Source organism: Trachurus trachurus (genome assembly GCF_905171665.1).
Source record: "Trachurus trachurus genome assembly, chromosome: 23".
NCBI classification, from domain to species: Eukaryota; Metazoa; Chordata; class Actinopteri; order Carangiformes; family Carangidae; genus Trachurus; species Trachurus trachurus.
This window is the reverse complement of record NC_139912.1, coordinates 12984342-13000041: the sequence shown is the minus strand read 5'-3', so window position 1 is coordinate 13000041 and position 15700 is coordinate 12984342. Positions and strand designations below refer to the sequence as shown.

The window sequence follows — 15700 nt, the reverse complement described above, 5'->3', positions numbered from 1 at the left end:
TTGTTGGGTCTCGTCGGGGCCGATTCAACATGTTTGTCGGGACTCGTCGGCCGTCGGAAGAGTAGACAAAGATATTCAATAAATGGAAAGATACTCCATGAGAGGCTGCTCCAATGATAGAAATGGTATACACTTCCTGTCTCTCTAAATGGGCGTTGCAGAGACGTTCTAATATTGATTGATTGATTGATTGATTGATTGATTGATTGATTGATTGATTGATTGATTCATTCATTCATTCATTCATTCATTCATTCATTCATTCATTCATTCATTTTCAAATTTGTCTCTTACCAATGTCATGAAATGACAAACCCCCCAAAAGAGAAAAAAAAACCCAGAAAACAATATGGCAATTCAAATTATATCTCTGCATCTAAGAAAGAGGCAATGTGCTGATTCAAATTAAATTGATTGATTGATTGATTGATTGATTGATTGATTGATTGATTGATTGGTTGATTGATTGATTGATTGATTGATTGATTGATTGATTGATTGATTGATTGATTGATTGATTGATTGATTGGTTGATTGGTTGGTTGGTTGGTTGGTTGGTTGGTTGGTTGGTTCCTTCATTCATTCATTCATTAATTTTCAAATTTGTCTTTTCTACCAATGTCATGAAATGACAAACCCCACAAAAAGAAAAACCCCCAAAAAACAATATGGAAATTCAAATTATATCTCTGCATCTAAGAAAGAGGCAACGTACTGATTCAAATTAAACTTGGAATTAATGATGCATCATACTGACTGGTCAGAAAAGTGAAGTTTGTTTATTTTCTATTCATTTTATTTATGTATTTTTGTTCAAAACAGCCTGGTACAACCATTGAAGCACTGGTTTACTCAAATTACAACAGATCTTCTGACTTTACTCTGTAGTGGTGTCTGGTAGATTTCAGCTTGCACCACTATACAATCTGAAACTCTCTCATCCCAAAGCAAGAAGAAACACAACTGTATTGTTAAGTGAGAGAAATTATATATGAGCACCTTTTATCCTTATAAAGAAATCCTGGCTTAAAAATGCTGCGTTCAAGAGTTTTTGTCTTCCTTTGCTCTCATGCTCTCATCTTCTGCTGTATCTGTCTGAACTGGTGCCATGTAATGTACATTTGTGTCTTTTCCAGTTATTCCTTTCATGAGGAACTTCTCAGACAGCCACACAGTCAATCGTGACACCAGTAAAATAGTAACAATGGTAATGAGCATGATGGCCGTACGAAAAGGGAACAAACGGTGGCGGTGACCGTCCTCTCCGATCTTGTCCCACGGCAGAGGAAGGACGTCAGGAAGACCTATCAGGGGTTCCCCAACCAGAACTCTCAGCAATATTGCCAACACAAGGCCAGAACAGGCACCGTACTGGTTCACCAAGTGGGATAAGAAGAAGGTGCAAATAACCTGGGGAGTCATCATTGAATACATAACATCGGCACCGACAATCCAGAACAGGTAGATGGATCTTGACGTCATGGCAAGGCCTGCTCCCATCGCTCCGCAAAGAAGGATTGACACCTTAACCACCACAAGGATCATTTTCTCTGATGCCTAAAATAGAGGAAATCATTTTAAAAGCCATAAAGTTACTTTTAATTAAAAAAAATGTAAAATGTGAATTACAGTGTAAAAACTTGAGGTTCTAAAATTCAAGCATCACGTGCCTGTTTGTAGATGATGTTCTTGAATATATTTCGACCCAGTAGGGAGGCAGCAGACAGAAGTGCAGAGTCGATTGACGACATTGCAGCAGCAGCAAGTGTCCCGATACCGACCAGTGAGATGAAGTAAGGGCAAAGATGCTGAAGGGCGATTGGCAAGATCATACCAGCTTTGCCTTCCTCATACGGGCTGGGGGAACCATAGGTGGTCTGGTTCCAGTCTGTCAGATGTAATTGCAAATTTAAAAAAAATAATAATTGCAAATAAAATGTAAAAAATTTAATAATCATGTATCTGTGAGTTTTGGTCACTTCCATTAATACAACACTGTGGCCACAGAGAAAACTTTTGTAGTGGTGAAGAAATACTCAGACTAAGACAATGTTAAAACACATAGGACAAGTTACTGGTAGATGCCGCTGTTGCCCCAATGATGAGTGACGGAATGGCAAGAATTGGGCATAAAACTGCTGCAGCATAGCAGGCGTGCTTAGCTTGGGCATCACTTGCTGTGGAGAGGACTCTCTGGTAGAAAGCCTGGTAGCTCAACCCGCCAATGGCCTTTAGAGGGGAGTGAAGACATGTTACATCACTGCAACAGATAAAAGCAGAACCAAATGACAGTAATTATAGCTGCTGCGCAGCAATGGGTCGGGTCCGGGCTATTTTTGGCAAATTTTGGCAAATTCTGAGCAACAAATAGAAGAATAGGAAGACAGGACAGTTGACCTTATAATGTTCATTTTGCACCAGTTGAGGCTTGAACCCACAATTTCTGCAAACACAGACCATTGTCTATCGCACTGAGCTAATTAGCAAGTGGCAGTTGAACAGTGGCTTCACAAATTGAGTAAGCCATTCACTGTCACGCAGGCAGATTTGTAACCACTGTAAAATAAAAAATCAGTTTTTGAGGTAAAATATGTGATATGTTTTAGTCAAACACATTGAAAGGTTTAACTTATTGCTTCAAGTGGCCACAAACCGTTTGTTTCTACGTGCCTCTGTTCCTGAGAAAAGTCAAGCTAAACATGGCTGGGTTTCATCAAAATCCCTCCTTCTTTTCTAGAAAAGGAGATAGAGCGTATTTTATGAAATGTGCTCTGTTTGTGCCTGTCGCTCTTCTGACACTCGCATTTCTGGATCAAAGGGCTCGTATAAGATAAATATACACAACAATTGTTGTTCTATTCACAAAACCACCATCGGGGGCGGGGGGGCGCCACTAAACAACAATAACACAGACGCACCGTCACAGCTTCTCGCCGCGGAACGTGAGGGTCTGTCGGCCACAGCGGCTCGCGAACACCCGGTCCCGCCGGTGGTCGCGGTCCGTCTGTGGTACGGGTCGGTGCCGGTGGTCTGCTTTGGTCCAGAGACCATCAGATTTTACCGCGGGAGGACTTTGGGGAGGACACGATGTTGCTCCAGATGAAGACCGGGCGGGACAGTCAGCTGAGAGCTTCCTGGTTCTGCTCCGAGCAGCTCGAGCAGCTGGAGCAGCAGCGCAGGTGAGAGCAGAGCAGCTGCTGCATCTGCATGCAGAACTCCGTTTGCAGAAGCCGAGTTATGATAAAAACTTCCACATCATGAGCTGTCATGTGACTTTGATCGTCATCTATTTCAGTTCTCCTTGTCGTAGAGTCCCCAAATTTACATATAATGTGTATTAAAGTGTCTATTTTCATAATTTAAAAAAAAAGCAAAAAACGAAAAATTTCGTTTTTGGCACTCAACGCATGGGAACGAAAATCGAGAAATTACGTGGTTGGCACTCAATGAGTTACTGTATTATCATTACCTTGATGGGCTTGAACCCACGTCGTCTGGCACCAAGAACGAGCTCCTAACTCACTGAGCCAACTGCCTGTAAGTGCAATGAGGTGTGTGTCTTCTCAAATAGACTCAGGGAGTCAGACACTAGGCAGCAGTTGTCAAGGCAGATTTTAAAAATTGTCAGAATGTCAGAAATTCTGTTATCTAAACAAAAATCTGATAATACATGGGATCTGGCATGGGGCCGGACATTTCTGTAAGGTTTGGTGAGTTTTCGCCCATGGGAAGTATGATTTCCTTGGAAGTAGAAAGAAGAAGAGACTGGACCTTTGTGCAAAATTTAGCGAGTTTTCGCCCATGGTCCGGTCCAAGCTATTTGTTTTTTTCTTTAATTTAGAGGCTTGCTGTGATGTCACCATGAGGACATCTGGCATTTATATGTGTCATTATCATCACCCTTTCTGGGTCTTGAACCCACATTCCCTCACACCACAAACCAGCTCCTAATTCACTGAGCTAATTATCTGGAAGTGGGACCTGCTATGTGACTTCTCAAATAGACTCAGGGAGTCACTGTCTGGGCAGCACGTAAAGCAGATTTCAAAAATGGTCAAAATGTCACAAATTCTGTTATCTAAACAAAAATCTGTTAATACATAAATTGCATCTAGACAGCATGGAAATGTAGTGATTTGTTTTTAACGATAAGTGTTTTGCTTCATAAGAGAAAATCTGATGTTTTAAAATACCACTCTTACATACAGAATTTAAAATGTTCTCAAAAATTCAGTTTTTGAGACTGAAATTCTGATATTTGCCAAACTTCATCAACCATGACTCCAAAAGTATGATTTCCTCGGAAGAAGAAGAAGAACGGAATACAATAGTGTCCTGGCAGCTTAGCTGCCCAGACCCTAATGATGGTGATGATTTAGTGCACATTACCAACAGCAGTATTTCATCTATCCAGCGACCTGCATCTTCCAGCTGCAGTTTACCAACCCATGGCTCCTGGTGCAGCTTGGTTACCGCAGCGACAGTGAAGTTAGCGGAGGAGGGGTTTGTCAGGATAAAAGGCACGCAGAGCCACTGAAATACAGAGTAATGAAAAATAGTCTGTACCCACATGTCAGACTGCAAACATGCTACAGCAAGTCATTGTAACATTTACTTAGAATCAGTAATAGCAAATATACACGTGCTAATGACTATGAAAGAAGAAAAATGAAGAGATGATGAACAAATACTAAGCCAAAGAACATGAAGCTGAGCTGGATGACATCAGTGTAGGCCACAGAGTAGAGTCCTCCCATTAATGTGTAAATGACTGCAACTCCAGCAGAGATGGTCACAGAGACCCAGGAGGAGAGATCCAGAACGACACTCACTGTCCCTCCTGTAACCACAAACACACACTGTTTAATAAATGATCCTCTATCAAAACTCTGACTGCATTCATGTCTTGACTTGTACAACACATTGATTATTTTTTCATTTGCAAATGTCACAACAAAGTTCATTCAGGAAGTCGATGAAGTCTCTGACCTACCCAGTGTAAAAAGAACACATGCGATCCACAAGATATCTCCAATGAAGGCAGGGATGAAGAGAAAAGCTGTGACAGTGTTGCCATATTGTGCTTGAAATGGGTCCATTAGGGTGACATAATTCTTTGACCTCAGAGGTTTGACAAAGAAGAGTCCACCTGAAGTCACACAGAGACATTTTAACTTTCAATGTTTTTTGTTTGTTTGTTTTTTATAAAAAATATTTTTTGTTTCACCCCAAGTCCCCAAAACAGCCTAACAGAGGCAACTAATTTCTTGTTCCAGATGTTAGAAATTGCTACAATCTCCTAAATAAACTGATATTCCCTGTATATTTTTGCACAGTGAGAGTTGAGCAGTGTGAGCAGGTTTTATTATGTTTCAACATGTTGTGTCTGTTGTATTTGACTGCACTTACCTATAATCAAGTTTATGAAATAAGCAATGGGCACAGTGGCCCATACCAACCCCTTGGTTGGACAATAGGTGACTTCTGCATTACCCAAGATATAAGCTGCTCCCACCCAAGTAGCTGCAAAACATTGGGACACAAACTGCCAGTGATGAAAAACAGTGTCAATGAGGTGATGCAACCCAGTGTCAAGTGGTGTAACTGGCTTTTTTTCATAACTATCTGTAGTTAACCAATGCATGTCTGGTACCAAATATCATACTTTTCTTTTAGAGTTATTTAACACCAATTTATTTTTGTGCATCCAGTCGACCACTTTCTTGAGTTCAATTTTCAGGATATCAGATACTCAATATTTGTCAATGCTGAACTGTACATGGTAGAGTCAACCGCATACATAACAACTTTTGCATTATTCAACACTAATGGAAGGTCATTTATTTGTAAAAATCTAATATAAAATAGCTCCCCTGTGGGACCCCACAGTACAGCTCTTTGATGTCAGACAGGCTGCCATTAAAAAACACTCTTTTGCCTTCTGCAGGTCAAGTAATTCCTCATCCAGGACAAGACATTAGATTCAAAACTAAAACCACTGAGTTTTTCTAGCAAAAGACAATGATCAAATGCAGCACTAAAGTCTTGTAATAATTGTTGTTGTGATTATTACAGTATTACCTGTCATGGTAAAAGTGCTGACCCACATATTCAGGTTCCGTCCTCCAACCATTGCAATTTCACTGCGATTCCCCGTGCATCTTCTCTCCTCACGTCTGGACTTCCTGGACGCCCAGATCCCTATGGCCAGCACTGCTGAATAAAACACTGCTATGGACAGCAGCCCGGCCCAGTTTACTGCCATCTTCCAACTGGATAACACAGTTCAAATATTTTATTATTTCCAAGGGAAATCTGGCACAAAGCACCATAAAGTCTTCTCCTTCGGTTTGGCTGAAGTTTGAAGTTTGAAGAGGACGGAGTGCTTACCTGACGTCTCCTGCAATTAAGGATGCCTGAGAGAGTTAGCTGTGCCTTCCAGACATTCCAGTTTCATTACATTTCTGCAAGAACAACATCAGCCAACCTCTGTTTTTTTTCCCCATGGTATCCCAGGGTGCATTACTCGCTGTTTGATCTACCTTATTTGGGGGTGCTGAATTTTAAGAGTTAGTGGGTTGAGTAAAGTCCCCCTAAACCAAAAATTGACTTTTTGAAATTATTAACATGACAATGTAGTGTTTGGGTTCTGCTACAAAACATTCAGCAGCGAAGTCGCTATATATCGATATATATATATCATCAACATTGTAGTTGAGATGGTCCATCAAAACAGTGCCATTACACTACATGAAGTGTAAACAGGACAAATGTAGTGTAATATGATGTTGATGAAGTGCTGTGGCCTGACCCAGCCCAAAGACCAGGTGAAGCTCAATGACTGTGTGATAAATTGTGTACAGTCTTTTGCTTTTTCTACATTTTACTTACATTGCATTAGGCTGTAGACTTTCTGCATTGATCAATTTCAGGATTTTTTTCACAGTACCTATTACTATAGTTTATGTTTGATGAATAAATATATATCCACAGAGTTGTGAAATCCTTTTTTCTTTCTTTAGTTTTGGAGATGGAAAATACATCCTGTAATATGATCAGCAAACATTTCTCCATGAGCTACATGCTCTGAACACTGTGTTTTCCATTTTTTGGTGTAGTGTGTAACTGCTCAACAGTGTTTCTATTTCGACCGATTAGAGCAAGATATGACAACATTGTTTGGTTTTGAGCACAGGTAAAACTATTTTGAGGCGATGGTATGGTTTTGCAAAAAGAATCAGAGGTTTTGTGAATGTAGTGTGAAAATAGTTTTGTGTTTACAATTCTGAGAAAAGAACATAAGGATTCGAAAAATGTGTTTCAACAATTGTGAAAAACTGTATTATAGATTAGCTGTAAGTATGTAGACTTTTAATTAAGATATAGCTGAGTCCAGTGGTTGTTCAAGACCCTCTCCAATCCTTCTTTTTAGCTATTTTATTAAAGCGTTCTTGGTGGTCTTTAAATTGTGATTATGAAGTTTTTGCATTAACAGATTTTTTAGTTAGGGTTAGGGTTATAGACTTAAAAATGATTTAGTCATATTATCACCCCACCAGAGCAAAGATATTAGCTAGTTACTAATGTGCATATACAACATTAGTGCCAAGTTTCTGGTCAAAAGATGGGTGGATAAGTGAATAAATAGAAAAATTATATCTTAGTAAGAATATTGATCATTTAATTTAATTTAATTAGCGTCTGTGGTAGGTTTTTCTGTTCTACTGAATTATTGCTTTTTTTTAAATGGCCAAGAGCCAACAAACAACCCAACCTCTCATCAGGTAATTAATTTATAAGATGCCCTTACTAAACTCAACAGCCAAAACAGTCACAGACTGAACACTCAGTTGTTGCCAGATGTATTACGTAACATACAATTATCAACTCAGCAAGTTGAGCCAGTTCTTTTTTTTTATTTAACTTTTATTTAACTAGGCAGAGTCATTAAGAACAAGTTCTTATTTACGATTAAGTTCTGACATTTCAACTTCTGTCCCCATCCCCAACTGAAATCACAAAACCTGTGCCCCTGCCAAGAGCTCTCCTTCTGAAGAGCGCCAATAGCTCATTAGCAATGCGCCTCTGAGTCATGGACGGAGACAGCGCTGCTATCTACCTTCCCCACACACACCTCCCACCCCCGTCGCTGAGAGTCTAGCATCAGAAAAATGTATTTTTATGTGACGTTAAAGATGATTGGATGCTGTTTTTACAGGATTGTCCGTCCCACAGGTGACTGACTTTTTTCATTTTTGTGAAAAAGCATTCAATTAATTGGTTGCAATCGAAGTGTGAAGAGGGTTTCAAACAATTAAGTTAAAAAAAATGCTCTAGAATAGGATCACCAACCCAACCTTTAAAGGCAACCTTAGCGAAATTTAAACTACATCCCCCTTCCCTCCTTCAGCTATTCCCGTGTAATGGAGGAAGCACTTTGCCTCACTGGATGATGTTTAGCCAACAAAGTGGCTCTCTAGCTCTCTAGCTGGTTTGGCTCTGACTGAGGATCATGGGATATATCAAATTCAACTGGAGCCTAATAGTTTGTCAATGATTTCACTGCATAGGAATGAGAAGAAAACAAAACTGGAGCCAACAACCAAACAGGGTTTAACGGAAAGGGTTGCAAGCTCACCAAGCAAAATGTTTTCACTGCAGTCCTCTGGGATTTTTCATCTCACTTTTGATGGACATGTTTTTAGAGTAGAAGTCTTTATTGTCATTGCACTAATGCAACAAGATTGGAGATGCTACTCCTAAGGTGCACATCGACATTTCACATGGGAAAAAACAACACACACATCCATACACACCCATGCATTAAAATTAAAATTGGCTGCACACACACAGAGGACCACCACGTTATGCCGTTCTCTCTCCTCATTGGATAAAGGTTGTAGGATACAAGGAAAGTTTTCTCCTCGGCTTACAGCAGAGCAGAGTGACTGACAGACCCGTGTTTCAGACCAAACACTCTATATAAGTGATTGCTGTCGGAAGATATAACTATTTAAGACTTATTAACACTAACATTCCGCTTACTTCTGCTTTAATGAGAATTTAGTGCAGTAATGGCCTGGGAGAGGAAACTGTTTCTGAAACTGGATGTGTGTGTGTTTTGAAGGACTGAGAGCATCTAACTGAACTATAGGCCTATGTGAAGCCCCAGGTCCTTGAAGGAGTGAACCTGCTCATGCACCATTAATCCAGTGTTGGATCTTCTCTGTGTTTTCTCCTGAAATCCAGGATGAGTTCTTTGTTTTTGGTTGTGTTTAATTTCAGGTTATTTGTATTGCACCACCTCGCCAGTCTCTGGCTCTCTGTAATTGGACCCCACTCCCCCTGTTATGAGTCCAATCACAACGGTGTCATTAGCAAACTTGACAATGGTGTTGTTGGTCAGGTGGGTTGGGGTGCAGTCATAGTAAGTAAGTAAGTAAAATTTTATTTATATAGCACTTCTCACAGAGAAGACTCACAAAGTGCTTCAAAGATACATAAAAAATACAAACATCATACCATTATTATACAAAGTAAATAACAACAAAAGCAGCAGCACAATTGAAAGAGACGTACAGCAACGCAATACAAATACTTAATGAAATGCCTGCCTAAACAGATACGTCTTTAACTGTTTTTTAAAAGTGTCGGCAGAAGAAGCGGCTCTTAACTCAAAAGGGAGAGAGTTCCACCATTTTGGAGCAACGGACTGAAAAGCTCTATCACCTCTGGCTTCCAGCAGATCGCAGTGACCTAACAGGGTGGTAAAAAGAGAGGAGATCAGCTAAATATGGAGGGGCCTGACTGTGGAGGGCTCTGTGTGTAAGGGTGAGGATTTTGTATCGGATTCTGAAATTTACCGGGAGCCAGTGCAGGGTTGTTAAGACGGGAGTGATGTGAGAGAATTTGTGGGATCTGGACAGAAGTCGGGAGGCGGCGTTTTGAATTAACTGAAGGCGGTCTAGTGAGGCTTTGCTGAGGCAAGTGAAAAGGGAATTACAATAATCTAAGCGTGAGGAGATGAAGGTGTGACAGTTGAGGTTCCTGTCACTATGCCTCCAATTGATCATGTGCCCTGGCTACTTGGCCAAGGGGATGTCCCTTTGGGTGACTGGCAAGCGTGCATGATTCTTACCCGGGTGGTGTGGGTTCAGTCCCCGTCCGGGCCCTCTTCACCTTGCCACAAAGGCATGAATGATCATTTCCAGTTTTGAGTAAGACACAATTGACCTGAGTTTGGAAATATTTCTAAGATGAAAAAAGCAGGACCGGGTTATAGTTTTTATATGTTCATCGAAGATCATGGCCTGATCAAAAATAACACCAAGGTTTCTAGAGCTGGTGCGCACATTAGCAGAAAGGGCCCCTAAGTAGGTGGCAGCTTTAGAGGCCAAGGCTTCGGGGCCAACAATTAAAACTTCAGTTTTTGCATCATTTAACTGCAAATAGCTACTGGCCATCCAGTCCTTGATTGCTGTCAAGCAGTCTTGCAGAGAAGTTATCAATTCTGTCCTGTCAGGGTCAAAGGAAACATATAACTGAAGGTCATACATATGGTATGGGATGCCATCAAATTGAGAGATGATTTCCCTGAGAGGAAGCATATATAATGAAAATAAGATGGGCCCCAAAACTGAACCCTGGGGAACGACGCAAGAAAAGGGGACCAACTCGGACTTACGCGGGCCAACAGCTACAGAGAACGACCTATCAGACAGATAGGACCTAAACCAATTTAGGGCAGTCCCTGATATTCCTACCCAGTCTCTCAGCCTGTCCACAAAGATGCCATGATCCACCGTATCAAACGCTGCACTCAAATCGAGCAGAACCAGGATTGTGCATCCGTTGGAGTCAGAGGCCATCAAGATGTCATTTGAGACCCTGAGAAGAGCTGTTTCGGTGGAATGAAATTGAGGATAACCGGATTGAAACTTGTCAAAAATGCTATGTCTGTTCAATGCAGTGACTAACTGATTGGCAACAATTTTTTCGAACACTTTTGAAACAAAGGGGAGCTTGGAAATGGGCCGGTAGTTACTAAGAACAGAGGGGTTGAGACTGGTTTTTTTACGGAGAACAACTGCTTGTTTGAAGTGGGACGGGACAGAACCAGAGACCAGCGGAGCAATAGTGCTAAAGACATTTTTCAACAGAGTTGTGGGCAAGATATCTAGTGGACCAGAAGTGGACTTAATTTTATGTACAATGTCTGTTAATTGGAGAGTGGACACTGGAGAGAAATTATCAATGATGGGTTGCTGTTCAGGAGGATCGGGCAGGGAGGAGTTAGAGACAGGCATTATATTGGCTTTTACACTGGTGACTTTGTTCACAAAAAACAATAAGAAATCACCACAGTCCTTATCAGAGGACACAGGTAGAGCAGGCAGTGGTGCACAGTAATGTTATTTATGGTGTCAAAAATAACCCATGGGTTTCTCTTATTTGAAGCAATAAGATGAGCAAAATAGGAGGCTCTAGCCACCTTAACCAATGGGCTCTATGCACAGCTCCACTACTTCCTGAACTTAATGCTACTCCTTTGTTTCCTGTCTTACATTATTGGACTAACTGATTAATCCAGGTGTGTCTGACCATTGTGACTATTCAGACACACCTGGATTAATCAGTTTGGATCAGTTCTCCCCTGCCACATCCTGCGTGTGTTATACCCTTTTCCCACTGGCCAAAAAACCTGTTTAAACGGCTTCTGACAACAGTGGGAAAGGGTCACAGACCCGCGTCAACCCGCATCTAACGACTCTGCAATCAACACAGGTTTTAATGGGCTTGGCTCCGATTAGCTTTCAGTGGGAACGTCAGACCTGGGTCAACCCGCTGATTTATGTGATGTCATTGCAGTTATCGACACTGGATTTCAGCTCACAACTCCGAGAAGCACATAAAGCAAACTAAGCTTCCTGCATGAAAAACCAAAGCCTTTACAGAAGCATCAGATAAATGTCTCTAAGTATTTAACAACAGTCACAGCCCCTCTCTGCCACTGACCCCAGTCTCTCACAGTGTCACCTCCATGCTGACACACGAGGCCATAGACAGGGGATCGCACGCCACTTGTCTGACCCTCCGACCTCACATGAAGGAAACATCCCTCTGCACAGAATCCTACAGGGCCGACCGCACTGACTCAGAGTCAGGCCGCAGTGAGCTCACTGGGTAAATCTGCTGCTGTTGACTATATGGGATTGTTCTGGGTGCTTAGTCATTCAGGTCATGTTGGAATGACTTGACCTTGTTTGAAAGGGAGCCCACAGCTGAATGGAGGCATGAATGAAGGGACATATGGCCTAATGTAGTGATGGAAATATGAGATGCATGGATGGATGACATGGAAAACAAATGACTATTGTATGTCCAATTAAAGAACACCCACGATTAAAGGGATAGTTCAACATTTTGGCAAATTGGCCCATTGCCATAATCCCTATAATCATAGCAGTAGGTTCTTTACCTTTAATTGTCGGTGCGAGCTATTTTTAGAATGGCTGAGCAGAGCCACGCTACGGAGGCTCATGGCATTTCTTGGTTTCCCTCATCAAATACACAATCCAATAACTCCAAAACGCTCACGTCGACCAGTTGTGACCTGCACATTCACCACGCTATGAGATAATAATGGAACGTTACAAGACAGAGTTGTTTTCGAGGTAAATTCATGTAACTGCTGATGCGTGTTCCCGTCTGGACAGTTTTTTGGCAAGCAGTCTCTGCATTTGCCTCGAAAACAACTCTGTCTCGTAACGTTCCGTTATTATCTCATAGCGTGGTGAATGTGCAGGTCACAACTTGTCCATGAGAGCGTGTTGGAGTTGTTGGATTGTGTATTTGATGAGTTTGATGAGGGAAACCAAGAAATCCCATGAGCCTCCGTAGCATAGCTCTGAACAGCTCGCTGTTGAACTATCCTTTTAAGGAAACCCGGGACATTAGTGAATCCAATTAATGTAAATACAGAAGGAATAATTTTATCCTGCGTTGACAGATTTTTTTGTTATGGACTTTAAAAAATATATATTAAGTCATATTATCACTACAGCAAAGATATTAGCTATACTGTGCAAATCCAACAGATACAAAGCAATATTAGTGTCTTGTTTCTGGTCAAAAGATGGAAGTATGTGAATAAATGGGGAAAAAAATTACCCAACATATCTTCCTAAGAATATTGGTCATTTTATTTTATTTGATTATAGCATCTGCTGTACCTGTTTTTCTGTTGTACTGTTTTTTTCTTCTTTTTTTTTTTTTAGAATTAAATGTAATAGGCCAAGAGCCAAAATACAACGAGCACCCAACCTCTCATCATAAAATTATAATGATACCCTTTCACTGAATCTCTCTTAATGATAATAATGATGATCAAACAAAATATGCAAATATGGCTCTAATAAATATGGCTCTAATGCATAAAGTCAATACAGTCACCGCCATTATCAAACAAAATACCAGACACTCAGCCGTTGCCAAACATCATACTTCATGGCAGAACAATTATCAACTCAGCCGTTTGAGACAGTTGAATATCTGTCATCTCCATCTGGGAAGAATGAGGATGTGATGTCTCAGTCAAACGTTGCAACTCAGGGTGCGTCATCGGCCACACTGACGGGTCAGCTGACACAGGCTGAACTGGAGCCTTCGCTGCTAACATCTTTGTTGGAGTCCTCAGGGACGATGTTTACGCCAGCTTTGCCCTCTGAGTTCAGCCTATTTAGAGGACAGTTTGAGATTCCTGATATCACAAACTTTGGTCTACCACAAATATTAATCTCAGGCATTTTACTAACTTCCCAATTATCTGAGGAAATGAGCATTGTTTCATCAACAATACCACCAGAACAACCACCTGCCAGCCAGGTCAGATCATGAGGATGAGAAACAAACCCTTGCCCTGACCCTGCAGCTTGGGGAGTCCCAAGAAATCCATTCATCTGCCCACATATCCTCAGTCAATGGTTTTACATTCAAACAAGGCCACAGTGTGATTTACTCAGTTCAACTTTCAGTATCAAAGAGCACTGATCCAGTGTCTGAGGGCCACGTTCAGCCAACAGCTCCCTCTACTGCTCAGAAGCCAGACCCTACAGTATTCAATCAGAGACGTTCTATATTGTAGGACTAGAAGGACTTTGAACCACACCATCATGAATCCAGGTTTAGGTGCCAGTACTTCCCTCAGTCCCGCCGCGAACAGCTGTGTTCCTACATTCACATCTGCCTCCCCCACCTTGTAACAGATCAACTCCTCCTATCAGTGGATGGCTGGCATGTTAACAGCTCTCCTCGTTGTCTGTCTTCTCATCCTGATCGTCCTCATCGCTGCTGTAGTTCTCTATTTCTGCAGAGGTCGCAGAAGGTCAAGGGCAGCGAATGGGCTGACATCACTCCAAGGCAGATAGCTGAGTGGTGTAAAACCAAGGATGCCTCCACTGTTTCAACCCGAGTTTCCACCACCTCCGCTGAGACTGTGGATCAACCTCTCACCAGATGACAAGAGGCCACTTCCATTAGATTATGACCAAGACCGAAAACCCAACAGAAGACACTGCAGCCTCGTCCTCCACATTATGATTTCTCATGTATACAGTAAAAAGAAAAAACTAGGAAATCTTGAAAGAACAACAGAATCTCACAACTCTTGACCTTTTCACAGTTGATCATTTGGGATTTTACCAATTGTAAATAAGTTATTTTGGCTTTAATCTATCTTGTTTCTGTAACAGAGCATCAACAAAACTATTTAACCACTTGCATTTAACAAATTTCATAACCTCCACATTAACTATAATTTGTCCAAAACACAAGCACTTTGAGATTACTTATGAAAGGTGCTTTATAAATAAAATGTATTATTATTATTATTAAAACCATCAGCAAAGTTGACAGCATTTATTATGTCAGACAGTATGTGAATGGCATATCTACAAAAGCATGAGTAAAAAACGTATAAATTGTTTGTCATGTTAGAGTTCACTTTCAATTTTTTTTCTGTGTGACCTTATTGTTTTGGGGGTAAAATGGGTATGGGGTTAAATGTGAAACTTGAGGTATGTATTGGACAGAACAGCAGCGCTGCCTCAGGGCTTTGTACAGAAATCACCACAATCACACATCAAGAGATAAATGTTTTATAATGAACTGATCAGCCAATGACAAAATGACAATTTATTCTGAATTTTAATCATTGCCCACCTGGCCAAGGGGAGAAACAAGAGGAGAGGGGCAGCTCCCAGACTATGCTCCTGTGGGGGAGTACAGTGTGGGACTGGGGGGAAAAAACCTCAGCAACATAAGCATATGAGCACACCTTACAACATAAGAACTCAAAAACAATTTGCACCGGGGGAGGGGGGAAAGTGGGGACAGCAGGTGTTCCAGCGCAGGCAGGCAGGCAGCCGCAGCCGCAGCAATCATTGGCGCAGCCCGCAGACCCCGCCTGTCGCACTGGGGGGTGAAAGTGGCGAAGGCATGGGATGGGGGGATAAGGGGGTGTGTTGCATATGTGCATGTGAGTAAGTGTCCATGGATGCGTGTGTGTACATAAGCCTGGAGAGTCACTTTGGGTGTGTTCGAAACCGCACACTTTCCTATTACTCATACTAACTGTGAATGCGCAGTAGGCTATGCGAGTTTGAGTCGGTTTGAGTATGCGAGAAGTTCCCGGATGGCATAC

At 41.5% G+C, this 15700-nt stretch overlaps 1 protein-coding gene across 1 annotated transcript; it reads right to left on the bottom strand.

Annotated features, from left to right (window-relative positions):
- Positions 1–1041: 1041 nt before the first annotated feature.
- LOC311006561 (high-affinity choline transporter 1-like) lies at positions 1042–6401 on the bottom strand (the record flags this gene model as incomplete). Its single annotated transcript, XM_083999407.1, has 9 exons — positions 6391–6401; positions 6082–6272; positions 5410–5523; positions 4994–5149; positions 4692–4840; positions 4390–4533; positions 2076–2229; positions 1671–1888; positions 1042–1557 (listed from the first exon to the last, which is right to left on the bottom strand). Exons 2-9 carry the CDS (start codon positions 6263–6265, stop codon positions 1042–1044), a joined length of 1635 nt encoding a protein of 544 aa, XP_083855533.1. The 5' UTR covers positions 6266–6272; positions 6391–6401.
- Between the last annotated feature and the right edge of the window lie 9299 nt (positions 6402–15700).